The sequence below is a fragment of the Phyllopteryx taeniolatus genome, chromosome 1 (assembly GCF_024500385.1).
Source record: "Phyllopteryx taeniolatus isolate TA_2022b chromosome 1, UOR_Ptae_1.2, whole genome shotgun sequence".
NCBI classification, from domain to species: domain Eukaryota; kingdom Metazoa; phylum Chordata; class Actinopteri; order Syngnathiformes; family Syngnathidae; genus Phyllopteryx; species Phyllopteryx taeniolatus.
The window spans coordinates 30,768,741-30,785,565 of NC_084502.1; the positions used below are offsets into that span (position 1 = coordinate 30,768,741).

Consider the following 16,825-nt stretch of genomic DNA (forward strand, 5'->3'; position numbering starts at 1 on the left):
CATGAATTTGGTAATTCTGGCATGGAAAATATGGAATCACCCCAAAAAAGAGAATTTTGGAAATAAGAAAAAAACTTTACATTTTTTTTTGCTCTCGATTACTAGTGTATACCTTTTTCTTTTTCTTTTTACTATTTATCTCTTTTTACATCTTTTCATATCTCACATTATGTTGGCATGCACATTTGGGTTTACATGGAGCCTTGTATTGCTATTCTAATCAGTTTAGAAGCCCAAACCGAATTAAAATGGTCCATAACTCCTCAGTTAGAATAAACAGACCGAACCCGAAGAGATTTCCATTCAGTTTCACAGGGGTGGAATATTCCTTTTGCCAAACCGATCTGTAGTAAATTTTCCGCGTGTAAACTGTGAATCTGGTGCTGGGCTCCGCTCTGTCAATCGCAACTACAGTGCTCAATAGACGAGTCAATGATTGACCTCCATCTTGATAAATCCCGTGATGTTTACATCGATCTGCGCATATTACATGTTACGCCTGCTATGATCAAATTGAATGGCCCCTGTAAATGCCTGATCAGAATAGACCACGTCACATGTAAACAGTTGACCAGAGATCTTGAATGATTTCAATAAAAATGACAAAAAAAGTCTGCATGTAAACCTGGGTCATGTGGAGTGGCTAACTCTGTAGCAAAGTTCAAATCTCAATTTAAGACTTATTTCTACACTATCACATATGGTTAAACCACACCTAGTGTGCAAAACTAGTCTCTTGCTCTACATCATCTGGATTTTGGCCTGTTTTACTGCCGCTTCTTCTTTCTCCCTCCCCTCCTTTATTTTGTATTGTAATGCCTTCGATTGTATTTAGTTTTTTGCTTTATATTAATATTATTTACCTTTTTTTTTTTTTTTTTTTTTTAATCTTACATTGTGTTGGGATCCAAAGGTAAAGTAAGAATTTCATTGCCCAGGGGAACCATGTTTCCCTATCAGCATTCACACAATAATAAGCAGAGAATATGCGCTTCAAAAACCGCGCTATGCAAAGCTGCTAATGATAAGTGTGGCAGCGCTCCAGGAAGTCACACACGGAAATTTGAGGGGTAATCACACCTCAGCAACTGAGGACGTGCTGCGCAAACAAAAGGCAAAAAAATAAGAGAAGAAACTTTAAAAGTAAGAAATTGCGCACTCGATGGACCTGATGTTCATTCCAATAGTAAACGAGAGGTGACCATAGTCCATGTTGCTTACTCATATCCAGTGTTAGGGAGTAACTAATTATAGGTAACGAGATTATTTAATTGTAATCTATTACAATAATGGGAGAAATGTGTTATTAAATTACAGTTGCTTTTGAAAATGTCCGTGATTACAATTTTAGTTACATTTGAAAAATAGCCAAAAAGCTCAGATTTCATTATGCACCATTCTGCCGTATCTCAAACATGACATATGTTTCCAAATATGACCGAAAAGCGTCACCAAGTGGTGCAATCCATTCGTTTGTCTGAGATTTTGAAAATACTAACTCATAGTTACACTATTGAACACATAAAAGAACATTCACTTTTGAACGGTTTCATCTTTATCATTTTGCACTTTTTTTATGGAATATTTGCTGATCTGGGTTGTCACGTGAAGCGATACTGTCTAAATTGTGCGCGTTTGTCATTAGGTCAACATGGTATCATGTTTTTCATATGCTCTATTTAAAAATGGCATATGTTCACCCAACCTAGCTGCCTAGTCATGGGTGGAGAAATTTGGTTTCTCCTGCTCAAAGAGTTTGATCAAGAGGCTGATTTAGAACAGTGACTCTCAAAGTGGTACGTGGGATCTCTCTAGTGTGATGTGAAAGAATATTAAATATACCTATCAGGAATGAAATGGTTTCGTTTTTGATGAAAATTTAGGCCTACGACAGTACTTCTTTCAGATTAAGATTCGGATTAAAAAAATATATTTGCTTGTTGCACAATTGTTGATAAATGATACACGACAAGGGTCTCTTCATTTCAACAACCGAAAGGGAATGGGCTGAAGAAAAAGCGTCTTGGCCCATCCCATAGATCAACATAAAAGACTCAAATCAAGTTTGACAGTCCAAAAATGAAATTTGTATCCATTTAAATTTCTTTTTTTTCTTTTACAATACACCCCTCAACAGTTACAAAGTATTTTGTTTTTTTCCAGACTTTTTGAAGATTAACAGAGAACTCATTAAGTCAAACCTATCATCAAGATCATTCCAAATTTTAACTTCAGTAACAGAAACTCATCTGCTCTTTATATTTCTTCTAAATTTACAAGTTCCAAAAATAAAAACTCATCTGAATTACATTTTCCCTCTCTTAGTTTAAAAAAAGACCCAAACGAAGGTTCTTTCCACTGGTTCTCTGGATGAAATAAAATTTCAGACATTTTTAATGGCATTAGGTCTTTTATTTTTAAGTTTTTTTTTTTTAAATGTATGTCTGTTATGTATATTTTCAATTTTTCTGTAAAATTGCACCTTTTTCTGTATACGAAGGAACACCAGGAAAGACTACTTAATCCCAAACCTCCTTTTGATGTGAAGCTGTCATACTGTTTTCATTGCCTGAGAACCAAGGCCCATGCAGATGAACAAAAAAAATGCTCGCATGCTGATTTTTTTTTTTCCAGTGGTATGGAACATAATTTAATGTATCATGATGCAAAATACTAATCTTACAGAGTAGTTAAGACACTCACACAATCATCCAGTGACAACATGAGGACAAAAATCACAGAGGAACACCTCTTCCTCATTATTAAGACCTGACTCTTAAAAGTCCTTCTTTTGGATGATTGTACAATTCCATCTTTTTGTGAAGCGGTTAGGGGAAGAAGGTCAATCGTTGCTCCCAGCGTGCATAAAGCAAGTTCCATAGAGGCGTGCTGCGATCCCTGATGAAGTCAGCACCAAGAACTTGAGTGAGTTGGAGGTATTTTCTTAGGTGTGGTTGGAACTGGAAATGACCACCAGGCACCACCAGAGGGTCACATGGTCAGTGGTGCTCCAAGGTGTCATTGGGAGTATCGGTCTTTTAACATAATACAGTTAACCCCTGCATATTTCGCCATTCAAAAATTCACCCATTTTCAGAATTTTGAGGGGGGGGGGAACCTATCATCCAAAGCCATGTCTAATATTAAAATATTACTTTGGCACCATCTGGTGACAGCTTGGTGCAAAGCAAGTATGTTGAACTGAGGGGAGGAGCTACATTTACTCAGGTCACACCATTGTCTAATAGAAAAAAATGCATCGTCACCATCTCGTGGCATTTATGTGAAATCGGAAACCTTAGGTGGATGTCAGTTATTTGCAGATTTTTGCTAGTCACGGTCCCTAACGCCCACAAATAGTACTCTATTTATATCTATAACACAAAATTATGATACCAAAACACGAAAGGAACTAAAATTATTTTCTAACTTTAAATTCGAAAAATGCACTGGAAGCCTGGGGACACTAGCGTGTATGTTAATGTTTAAAAAAAAATACCAATTACTCCTTACCCAGAAGCCATTTTGTTGTTTTTGCCTCAGTGATACAGACAATTGATAGACCTAAACAACCAACCTTATGAAGTTTATAACTGCTTATATTAATAGTTTAAAGCATACAGTAAATATTGCAAAAATTTAATCCCAAAATATTTTAATATCATTACAACCTCATTTAACATTACCCTTTAAGTGAACAGTCTACAGATGATTGCATTAAAAAAATTTTTTTTTTTTAAAACACACCAGAAGTGCACAAGGCTCTATATAACTTCCACTAACAACCCAGGCTAAACTCAGCTCATCCCTGATACAAGATCTTAGCCTTTCAGTTGATGTGTATCACTTCAACAATACTTCCTTGACACAATTACTATTTTCCTATTAGCCAGGACTTTGGCAGCATCTTTTTACATCTTAGGGGGTTAGAGAAAGGGCACAAAAAAACGTGAATAGGTGAATTTGTGAATAGCAAATCGTGAATAGGCGGTGGTTTCCTGGACGGAAATTTTTAAATACAGTGGTACATTGAGATACGAGTTTAATTCGTTCTGTATCCATGTTTGTAATTCAAAACACTCCTATCTCAAATCATCATTCCCCACTGACATGAATGGAAACGCAATTAATCCATTTCAGCCTCCACCTCAACCTTTTCTATTGTTTTTGAATGAAGAAAATAGCAAAGTGCATATTTTACTTGATAAAACAGTAATTACATAATGAAATAGACTATAAAGGATTAAATGCATTATGATGAATTCACTTCTTTTGATATATGTGACTTGGCCACCCGGGGGTAGTATAATGCAGTCATGCAGACACAAACGAAGAAGAGTTTCACAACTATTGTAAATGACTCAGTAAGCTGCAGTAATATTAGTTGTGTTTCACAGGTGTGCTTGGGTCTCTTGAAAGGTGTTGTATCAATCTAAGCTATTATTATTATGATTATTATTGTGGACCATGTTTATTGTGAGTATTGTTATAGGGTCTGTAAACGTGTTGCTGCATGGTTTGTTTTCAAATATCCATTCTTTAAAGTGTAACACCGCCACATGCATACTATTCGTTAGCCCGTCAATGGCGTTTGTTAGCGTGATGCTAAGTGGACTCAAGCCAAAGCTATGTGTTTGTGTAAAATATTACTCGATATGTAATTCTCTTTGTTTAATGTTTACTTTGACAGTAAATGTCAGCAGGGAGTAGCATTAAAAAGTTTGAAGCCTTTTATTTATTGTTCACTATGTCAAATTGATGCTTGTTGTGAAGCAAGTTGTGTTGAATTCACTGCCACCATGCAGCACACTTACTGCATGTCCAATTTTGCTTGCAAGTCAAAGCAAAAAGTTGGCTGAACGACAGCTTGTATCTCGAAATCGCGGTTCACTCATATCTCAAGGCACCACTGCACATATATCGCAAAGGATTCAATATCTATTTACCGTAGCTGATCTTGAGCAGCTACTGGATCAGTTAGCAACTTTCACCACTGCCAAAAGCAATCCAAACGTGTATAAAGGCTGGGATTCTCTCTGATCCCTTGGCCAAGGCGGGCCTTGGTTGAGGTGCCAGGCGTGTCTTCATTGGGTAAGGCTGGTCTTTTGTTGAATAGAACAGAGATGGCAGGTAAAACCTTGCACAGCCGTACTCCAACATCTCATACCAAGTCTTCTAGAAGCAGAGGAAGCGCCACTGGCTTCAAACTGCATTATTTTGCTTCTTCGTGTTCAGGGTTTCCCAAACTGTGAGTTTTACACATTCACAGAATAAAAAAGATAAACATGAGTACTTCTTCCAAAATTTAACGGTGTAATAAATAAATGACAGCTACTGCTAGTCTCATTCTACGACATAACATCACATGATGTGCCTTCAAATGGGCCTTTGTTGTATGTTTAACCTTCCTGTTATGTTTGTTATAAAGTCAATTTGACGTGGGGCAAAAAAAAAAAAACACGATAAACATTATTTGCAATAGAATAGCTTAGATTTAAATAGCACCTTTCAACAGCATTTTCATTGTAAAGTATAAGGGGATTCCCTTTGCTGAAGAAAGCAGAAGTTTCTAAACAAAACAAATACATAATAAATCTGATCAATTTGACCCATAACCTAACAGGAGTGTTAAGATATTGATTACTAATAGAATTTTTGCCTTAGTTGTCAGCTAATGCAGCCTGGGGTCAAATTCACCCCCAAAAAACAAATCAAAAATAATAACCATGTTCATTTTGTTTTCCCACTTGTCCCCATTAAAAAGATCAAAAAGACTGAATGAAAAAATCCTGATAAACATCATTTACATCTCATTAAGTCAACTTGAAATGAAGTGAATTATATTCACTGATTACAGTTATTGAGTGAAGCAGAAATGTCATGCCCAAAAATTACATCCAGGTCAGTTTGATCCAGCAACATAACAGGAGGGTTCAATTCCACAGAACATTGATGCGCGGGACATGTTTATCCAGTTGCCCCCATTAAATTAGAAAATGTTTGAATGGGCGGTTCGTTTAGGAGGGTATGGGCACTGTGGGGGCGCCGAGAGGGAAGTGGGCCATCTGTGTGCTGAAGGTGGTCGTCCCCGCATGTTCATCTCGGCTTGATCAATGAGGGTGACGAGGGGATGACAGTTTGTATCCACACACACACACACACATGCACACCTTTGTGCAAAATATTGTCCCATTGCGCCACTTGTGTGTCACTGTTGTGCTTTGAAGACCCTGAAGACGTCATGTGATCTATTTACATTAATATTACATTCATATAACAACACGTCCAATCAGCGTTAAAGGCTGGATTTACACGGTGGGTCAGTGTGTTTTCAAGTCGCACACATTTGTCAAGTGTCAATTTGAGGCAGCGACAACGCAGAAGTACACAATAACTCGAAACAATAACAATACAATAACTTCTTGTCTGCGAATGCTAAAAAGTTAACGCTGAACTGAAATGGTATTCAGTTAAATGTGGAATGATATCGAATGCTATTGGAATGTTGGAAATGTGGGAACTTTCAAAAAGTGGGAAATATTTTGTAGTTGGAATGGTTTGAATCGTTCCAGAAATGCTGAAGGAGAAGGGTATTATGTAGAATGTCTTAATGTGGGAATTTGAATGTGGAAAAAGTTTGACTTTTGGTGAACAATGTAGAATTTGGGTAAAATGTGGAAAATATTTTGTTGTTGGAATGTTTAAATGGGTCACGAAATAATGAAGAAGGGAATAAATGTAGAATGTCTTAATGTGGGAATTTGAACGTGGAAAAATGTGGAATTTTGGTGAAAAAAAATGGAATTAGGGTAATGTGGGAATTTTTGCAATGTAGAAAATACTTTGTTGTTGAAAAGATTAGAATTTCTCAAGAAATATTGAAAGAGGAGGAAATGATGTCAAATATGTGTTAATGTGGGAATTGTACTGTAACATGGAAAAACATGGAATTCTAATGTGAAAATGTGGAATGTTGGCAGAAAATGTGGGATTTGGGTAATGTGATAATTTTTTTCAATGTGGAAATGTGTTTTGAAAAAACTTCTGAATGAGCTGAACATTTTGAACGTGGAATGCGAGTGATGTGGAACTATTTTGTTGAACATTTCATCGGGAATGAATGAAAAATGTGGAATTATGGAAAATGCAGGAATTTTTGTAATGTGAAAAATGGTGTGACCTTGTTGAAGGTTGGAATGGTTTGAATCGGTCCAGAAATGTGGAAGTAGTTGAACATCAAAACAGTAGGGTGGATAATAAAAATAATAAAGTTAAAAAGTATAGAATCACATAAGTGTGAATGCTTCCACCATTAACACATTTAAAGCTGTAAGCAACAAATCAGGGACCCCCTCCACCCCCCCTTTTCAAAACCAATCCTCCAAATAATGTTGATGTTATACTACGCCTACATTAGATGATGTAATCGAAAAATATTTGCAATTTAATGTTGCCCATCTTCTGGGATACCTGCTTCTGACTGGGGCTCATTTGTGTGTGTTCCCTAGTTGGAGTTTGTCAAATTACGAGCCCTGGAATTTATGAGCTGCTTCAAATCAAAACCCTGAACTGGTCGCCACCCAATCGCAGGGCACATACAAACAAAGAAACAAAGTGTTGATCAAATACCACTTCCACAACCTGGAAAGTTTGAAGCATGAAAATATTCACGCTCAAAGCCTTTGGTGGCTAAAATCTATCCCATGGGGTCGTGGCAGGGCTGTTCACCGAGGCACTTGTCTTTTTGCTGTCCGTTTTTGGATACCGTTGCCTTCGCTGACTGCCTACCTGTGTACTGAACCCATGCTGTTTATTAAACACGGTGTTGTTTGGAACAGTCTTTTGAGTCTTGCATTTGGCTTCTATTCCTCGTACTGCCCATGACAGATTTCAAAATCAGACTTGGGTCCTTGAGATTTTTTTGTGTGCATCCTGTCATGACAGACATGTCCACCCAATTTCCTGTCCATTGTTGAAACTGAACACTTGAAATAAATAATACAAATATTTGGTCTAGACTGTCTCACAACCACACCCACATCCTCCATGAGTGCGACGCCCTGGAGGGAAAGTGTGGGTGTTGCAACACCAACATCCCCCACGGGTACAACATTTCAGGTGTTCATTTAATGTAAACACAATGATATGGAATATGTGTCACTTCAACCCTGAGGATATCCCATTTGCATGATGCATAGCCGAATTGTGTTTACGGAGGATGCGGTGTAAATCCAGCCTTAAACAGAAGAAGAACCTTCCCCGTTGATTGTGTTCTTCTTCTTTCACGTCAACTCGCACGTTTTACACCCAACGATGCAACAAAAACAAAGTAAACAGCTTCGAGCATAACATCGTTTACATCAGTGGTTCTCAAACTGGGTTCCACAATATGGTCCGCAAAATAATTTGGAATAAATTATTAAGTTGTATCATTAAAATATGGGGAAAACAAAGATAATAAACAAACGACTTTTCACTACCTTTGCTCTGGGCCAATTAAAAGCTCTGATATGCTTGTGAAATATCATAAAATAAGCATTAGTTGTAAAAGCAAAGTCATTGTTTTTGGTGTGTTTTTTAATAAAAAGTGTATTATTACAGGAATAAAGTCCTATTCTTTTCAAAAACAAAAGGCATTTTTTTTTCAAGAATATAGTCCAATTTTTTAGAGAGTAAAGATGTCTTTTTTTTGTCTCTTCAATAAAAGGTAAAATATTCCGAGAGTCTTTGTTCTTGAAAAAGTATGACTTTATTCCGATAATATTACTTTTTTCACCCCTTCCAAAAATAATTTATGGTTACATTGACTTTTTCTGTGAAAAGACGTGACTTTTGAATTCTTAGAGCATTTAAGGCAATGATGGGCAACTGGCGGACCGCAGGCCACACTTGGAGTAGCCTCTCAATTAATTTTAGCGATTTTGTTTTTATTTATTTATTTTTTATCATTTTAAATGTGGTAGAGGAAACATGAGGCCAGCGCCCACACACGGAGTGGCCCCTAGATTAATAATAAAAAAAAGTTTTTTAAATACGTTTCCTCTCCCATAATAGAACAGTTTTAAGTTGTAATAATACCATTCACTACTATATAGCAGACATCGCTTACTATAACACCAGATCTTCTCCAACAAAGAAGAGTGGTGATGCCTTGATGAAAATCAGCAGGAAGAGAGAATAATAACGTAATGGTGAAAAGCTGCGGCAAGAGAAATCTCAACCAAGAAAGTTGCACGCCCATGTGGCCCCCTAGTAGCGCTGACAAAAGAATTGTGGCCCCCGTCATCATATAAACTGTCCGTCCCTGATTTAAGGGTAAATGTGGGAGTTATGTTTAGTTGGAGTTAGGATTGTGAAGAGGTTTTGGGAAAAATGTCTCCCCTGTAAGGTGTCACCAGACCCAAAACGTTTGAGAACTACAACTGACAGCAGGTCATCATCATAACGTTATGTAATTATTGCAGGTTTAGAGAGCTTTTCTTAATCTTTACAAACGTAGGCACCGGGATACTTCCGGGTGGCAGAAAAGCGATACCGCTGACTTGAAGTGAAAATGATGAGAAAAGGACACCAAAAGGTTTGGGTATTTTTCGACGTCCTTAAAAAAGAACAAGATTAATACAGCGGAAATGTTGAAGGTGGAGTGGAGGTCATGGAGGTCCGTGGTGGAGTTGTAGCCACGTCTGAAGGGATAGGCGTAAAACCAAACCTCATCATCGGGTTTGTGGTCAGCCTTTTTTCTCATGTATCTATAAAATGTTGGGTTGAGTTGTCTTTGAGTCATTTAGCAAAGCTTTATGGCTAGCCTACTAGTAGACAACAACAACTATCAAGTTCAGCATCAAAGGAGCTCATCTGTGCCATTAATCCCAGCAACAGAAAAGTCAATTAATGAGCCAGTCCCTCAACGATCACATTAATTTTGTCCGAATTTCCACTACATCTATTTTTGAGTCAGCTTACTAGTTGAAATGTAAATGACATCAGCACTGAGTCTCCCTTTCAAGTATTTTACCTCACATAACATCATCTTTTAGACTGACACTATGACACTGGTAACAAAGAAGGTTAAAATCACAATTCAAGGCATTCACCCTATTTTCTCAGTTGCTCTGCCTTGGTCAAATGACGTAAGGGTTTGTTTACAAGAGGTGCCATCGGAGATGGCTGGAGTTTTGCCACCGAGCAGTACCTGTGATGTCGAGGTGAAAAGGTCCATTTCAGTGTGTTCCTCCTGAGTTAAGCTCAATCCTTTCGCTGTGTTTTGGAAGGACAGGGTCGGTCACCTCCCGCGAGCACATAAGAGGAAGCGGCGGACCAGATTTAGAACCAGTGTTCTTGTGCTTTGAAGGTTAAATGGCATTCAGCTCCAATAAGGGCGGGTGTTCTTTCCGCTGCAGGGGTTCGCTCCTCGGGTTCTGCTGCAGGGCGGCGGGCATCTGGCTGCTCTCCTCTGGGGGTCTCGGCGGCGACAACCGCCCCTGCTCGGGATTGACACTTTGCCACTTTCTGTCACTGGGCTGCATCTCTAGAGCCGGAGCGTCCTTGCAGCACAAGTACTGCTGCCAGATCTTGCGGAAGGCCGTGCGGAACTTCTTGATGCGGAAGGCGTAGACGATGGGATTGACGGCCGAGTTGCCGTGGGTGAGCAGGATGGCGATGTAGAGGAGAACAATGGGTTTCTGGCACTCGGGGCAGAAGAGCGTCACGCAGTTTATGATGTGTAGGGGAAGCCAGCTGACGGCAAAGAGAAAAAGGACCAGCGCCAAGGATTTGGCCAGATTGAGCTCCTTGTCGTAGTATTTGCTGGGGTCGCTGTGGCTGCCGGTCAACTTCTTGCTGTTGAGCTGCTTGTGGATCATGTAGAAGATCTCGGCGTAGATGAGCAGCATGAGCATGAGGGGCGGCAGCACCCAGCCGAAAAAGTTGAAGTAGACCATATAGTCCATGCTGATAACGTTCTCGAACTGGCAGGTGACGAGCAGGTCGGAGCCGACGGAGCCGTTCTGCTGGAGACGCCCGAGGTTGTTCCAGCCCAACATGGGCGTGAGGCCCACCACGAAAGCCACCGCCCAGCACACCACCACAGCCACGCCCGCACGCCGGGGCGTCACCACCCGCTTGTACCTGCGGGGGCCCACAGAGAAGCAGCCTTGGGTCAGCGCCAAAATTAAATGTGGGAAAGTGTGGGTGTTCAAGCCTTTTACTGGTAACGGCACAGGTGTTGTAAATCCAAACTATAGTGAAAGCACTGACAATGATGTAAATATGATACATTTGAATTGTATAGAACAATAAGCATTATGTAAATATGCTACATTTGAGGAGAACATTAAATACTATGTACATTAAATATGTTACATTAGAGTTGTATAGAACATTACATATGATGTACTGTACATCGAAGATGCTACATTTGAGATGTATAGAGCATTAATTGTGATAAAGTAAATAGGTTACATCGGTGATGTATAGAATATTAAATATAATGTAAATATGCTACATTAAAGGTACGCATTAAATATGATGTAAATTTGCTACGTTAGAGAGGAAAAGAAAACTACAATATGCCACATTAGAAATGTATAAAATAATAAATATGATATAGAGTAAATATGTTGCACTACAGGTGTGTAGACATTAAATATGTAAGTATGCTACATTAAAGTTACACATTAAATACGTTGTTAATATGTGAAATTAGAGGAGAATATTAAATACTATGTACATTAAATATGCTATATTAGATGTATAGAACATTTAATATGATGTAAATATGCTACATTAGAGGCACATAAGAAAATACTATGCACATTAAAGATGTTACATTACAAATGCATAAACTATTAATATAATGGAAATATGAAATGCTAGAGGTGCAAAGACATTGAATACGATGGAAATATGCAACATGAGAAGTGCATAGACAACAAATATGATGTGAACATGCTAAATACATTTGATGTGTGTGGTTTATTTAAATAAGTAAAATAAAGTATGGTAATTTCCCTCATTTAAATCAATGGGGGAAAGAGTGAGCACAGGCCAACTTAACACTATGAAACGTTTAATATTTGTATTATTTGCAGATTTTTGTTCACTTCTTGATACAATTTTGGCCTTTTCGCATGCATCTAGTTTCATATATTCCAAGAATGTAAAAATAGTCATATGGGAAGTGTGTCACTGTAAATGTACATGGAAAAAGACAGAAAAAAAAAAAAAATGGGATGACAGCATTAAATGGGAAGCGTGCACTTGGACCTGCAGTGTAAATCCAGACTTCAGACATTCCGACATTTACGCACATCTTGCCTGAGGCGAAAGAAAATGCTGCAATTAGGCTTGGCTTTCATGCGTTGGATTAGTATTGACTAGAGATGTAGGTGTTGGGACGGCCGCGTCTCTAAATGGAGCAAAAGGCGAGTATTTCACACAATAGGCCTGCATGACCAGTTGGCTTCTTCCTGTATCCTTGTTCTGTGCGAAAAGGTACAGTTAACATTTATTTGTTTGTCTGATGTTATAACTGTTTAATTAATTATAATATCACGACAATCAATATAATGAATTAATTTATCCACCCATCAAACAAACAAAAAAAAAACATTTTGTTTTACCACGGAGATACTTTAAATAGGAGTAAATATACTCTGAAGTTGTGTCTCACTGTACACGACCCTGTGACTAAAATTAGCCATGAAGAAGAAGAGACAAGTGAGCTACATGATTCAGCAGAAATGACATCATCAACCAAAATTGCTCTGACCATGGGTAGACCTGACGTAAGTCAATCCATCCATCCATCCATCCATCCATCCTCTATCTCGTTTATCCTCACTTAGGTTGTGAGAGTGATGGAGCCTATCCAAGCTGATTTTGGGTGAGAAGCGGGGTCCACCCTGGACTGGTTGTCAGCCAATCACAGGCCACCCAAGGTAAGCCCTCTCTTCTATTTTTCATAGTTTTCAGCCGTAATGAAGTGTGTCACTCGAAGCAACGTAACCCTATTCTCATATTGTCAGAAAAAGACATTTACACAGTTATTTTTTTCCTATTATAAAGCTATTAGCTAAATTCTTGACCACATAGCTTAGTAGCTAGCTACAATCTAAAACAACGGTCACCAATCTTTTTGAGACTGAGGACTACTTTTTGGGGACTGATTAATGCAATGGGGGAAAAGTTTGATACAAAATTTTGAAAGAAGAATTTTTCTCAAATTACATTTTAAAGTGCGTTGTTAATATTATATTTTATTATTAATAATTAATGATATTCATTTATGGGAAGACCCATGTCATGTCAATCATGTCAATGATTTCTTGATCAATTACAAGACAGATCAAAATCAATATGCAAAACCTTTTTTCTGTCAATCTCTGCCAGTGGTTGCATTTTCAAATGATCACTTCTACATAGAAAATCATAATGTCCCAATGACTAGTGAGCTAAATTTAGAACAGCCCCACAGGCTACTCATGGGGTGCTTGGGCCTGCGGAGACCAAGTTGGTGACTTCTGCTCTAAAGAATCAACCAAATGTGGTTCCTTGGCTTGTACGCAGAGGGGAGTGGTGCTCTATATTTAGCAAACATTTTTAGTAGTTTTTATTTAGAACCAATGATTATCTAATACGAGTTTGCATGTTCTCCCCGTGCCTGCGTGGGTTTTCTCCAGGCACTCCGGTTTCCTCCCACATCCCAAAAACATGCATGGTAGGTTGATTGAGGACTCTAAATTGCCCTTAAGTGTGAATGTGTGCGCGAATGGTTGTTTGTTTATATGTGCCCTGCGATTGGCTGGCGACCGGTTCAGGGTGTACCCCGCCTCTCGCCCGAAGATGGCTACGATAGGCTCCAGCACGTCCACGACCCTTGTGAGGATAATACGGTGCGGAAAATGGATGGATGGATGGATGGATTATCTCATGGTTTTACTGCATATAAGACAATAAATATGAGAACCAATCCATGGCGATACAGTATATAGAATCATGGGTGCTATATAGAAACCCAGTGGTGTATAATAGTGCTATATAGAACTCAGGGTGTGTGTGTGTCTTCTATGCACACACACCCACACCCACACACACACACAGTCATACAAAGAATAGTCACCATTGCGCTCAGTGACTCAGTAAGTTGCAATAATATTGGTCATTTTTCGCAGAGGATAAATAGTATATGCCTGTGAGTATTTTATTGTTGTGTGTCTGCATGCGTTGCTCTAGCTTTTGTGTACAAATATCCATTGCGTATAGGTTATAATACTGCGACTATCAATGCTATTCAATTAGCGCGTCAATGGTGTTTTCTATTATGTGTTAGCATTATGCTAGGAGGTGCATTCCTAAGGTAAAGTTATTTGGTTGTTTTACCTATACAGTATTTTGTTCTGTTTAGTTTCTGTGTAGTTTAACAGTAAACCTCAGCTGGGAGTGGCATTAAACAGCTTGAAGACTTTTTTTTGTTTTTGTTTTGCAGAATTCTTCACCAATTGTTTGCCAAAGTGCTGCTTATTGTGAAGTGACTTTAATTGTTTGCTGCCAACATACAGCGCATGTATATCAAGTTTGTGCTCACAGTCAAAGCAGAAAATCGTTCTTATCTTAAAAAATATTAAGGTTGGTCACTCGTATCTCAAGACGACACTGGATATGATATGACATAAAAGTATCTCATTATAAGTGTACTGTTAGAGATTCGTTGAGCTAAATAAATAAAATCATTTTATTTATATATTTTTCTTAAAAACACAATAAAAAAATAATCAGACGTTTTCAAAAATGTTGGTGCCTAAATTGTGCTCCAATTTGGGGATGACCAGGTCCTTGAGCACAAAGGTTTGCCTTGCACCCCTGATTTACCACATGCATTATTTTGCGTCATTATGATAGCCCACCACAGTTTACTACAGGGAATACCTCGTGTAGCAAACTAAGTGAAAACATTACTGATCATGTGGTATTATCAGACATGTGCACACATAGACCCCAAGTGGTGCTCAAGCATTTGTTCTTTTGCCATGGATGAAAAAAGTGCCCTTTTTTTCTGCAGCCCTTTTTTAAAAATTGTATTCCTAAATATTCAAAAAAAATAAAATGACCATCTGTGGCATCAGTTGCACCCTAAGTGTTTTGATATCTGACAGGCATTTATTTGAGTCCTTGGGAGAATTATACACTAAGATATTGATGGGTTGGAATGTTTTGTACCCTTCTTCTGACTAATACCTTTGAACAATGAGACACCTCTGATGCTGCAAAAACTCTCTGTGGACCAGGCTTGTGCTGTAAGATGTGACTACAAAAATGTCAGGAAAGGCCTACTAGAACAGCAGTAATTTATTTGGGTTAATCAGGTGCACTGTACATTGTGGCAGCTGTGTGTGGATTTCCATTTAGTTTGAACATGATTGCTTAATTATGAACACAGCCACATACCCATTTATAAGAGGGTGTGTGCACTTGTGCAGCCACGTTATCTCAGTTGTTTATTTTTGCTTCCACTCGCTGCAATGTTGAATTTCATTAAATTGATTAAAAGTGGATTTATTTTTTTTTAAATTACTTATCTTGGTCTCATTTCTATATCACAAAAACCTGCTAGGGGTGTGTAGACTTATATCCACAGTAACTTCCCCTCACCTCCTTTGCTAATAGTTGTATTATTGACTGTGTTGATTGTGTTAACAAAAATAAATCCATAATATATAATCCATTTACTACTGTTTTCTTCTTGATTGTATGAATCATTTTGGCGATAGGTGCACTTTTTTTGGCTTGGGCACCTGCCTCCAAATATGCCTGTGCTCGTGCCTGGGTATTACCTGGTGGGGATCTTGACTCTCAGGTATCGGTCGATGGCAATTGCGAGCAGTGCCAGGATGGAACTTTGCGTGAGGACCAGAACCGTGCAGGCGACCAGCAGGCAGCTATAGAAGTGCGTCTGCAGCCCGATGCTGATGGTGATGGCCAGCGGGATGACCAGCGCCCCCACCGCGATATCGGCCAATGCCAGCGACACGATGAAACAAAAGGTGGTGTCCCGCAGGGATTTGTTGATCCTCACCGCCCACACCACCATCACGTTGCCCACCACAGATGCCACGGCAATCGCCACCTCCATGCCGATGTAGAGGGACCGGGAGGAGAGCAGTGCTCCGGGCATCCTTAAAGAGGATGTCGTCGGGGGTGGGGGAAACAAGCTAAGAAAGAAAGGCAAAAAAAAGAGCTCTTTTGAGTTTCACACGTACGCGTGTTTTTTGCTCAGCTGGTCCGGGAGCAGGTGCGGAGGTTCGCGCGTCCGCGGCGCGGATGCATGATGCTTCCACTTGGCTGCATCTCCTGCTTGAGGAGGAAAGAGGAGGAGAGGAGCATCCTTTCCTCCGTTCATGCGCGCGGGGCAAGAGAAGGAGGAGGGGGAGGTGGTAGTGGGAGGGGGTTCTGCAACTGAACAAAAGAGGAGTTTTAAGATAATATACCAGACAGCATTGGACGCCCCCCAGTTCCTTTTCCTCCCCCTCGGCTTTCGTGCTGTTTGCTTCAAAATAGTAACCTTTTCATGCGCACGTTCTGGGGAAAAAAAAGTATTGATTTAAATGTGTACATTGTCCCACATCAAAATGAAAATGTGGTCAACTGTGTCAGTTTCCCTTCTTCTCAACTTTAATGCTTATGTTCTAGTCACACATACAGTATGTTTAATTTTGGCCCGAGTCAAGAATATCCTCATAATAATTGTCAATATCAAACTCTGAACTACAGATATTTTCAAAATGTATTACCAGAATTGATCATGTATAATACAGATTTTTTTTACAAA

General features: G+C 39.0%; 1 protein-coding gene across 2 annotated transcripts in view; it reads right to left on the minus strand.

Annotated features, from left to right (window-relative positions):
* adora1b (adenosine A1 receptor b) overlaps nucleotides 1-16,397 on the minus strand; it is a 28,843-nt gene extending 12,446 nt beyond the window's left edge. Inside the window, exons 1-2 of one of the 2 annotated variants that reach the window (XR_009790616.1) lie at nucleotides 15,831-16,397; nucleotides 10,193-11,127 (exon numbers count right to left, since the gene is read on the minus strand). Coding sequence is in view for 1 of the 2 variants with exons in the window: in XM_061788491.1 (XP_061644475.1) it covers nucleotides 10,353-11,127; nucleotides 15,831-16,171 (1,116 nt within the window). In the remaining variant the exon portion in view is untranslated. Of the gene's footprint in view, nucleotides 1-3,489; nucleotides 11,128-15,830 lie in introns of those variants that run through there. The other variant, XM_061788491.1, reaches the window with a different exon arrangement.
* Between the last annotated feature and the right edge of the window lie 428 nt (nucleotides 16,398-16,825).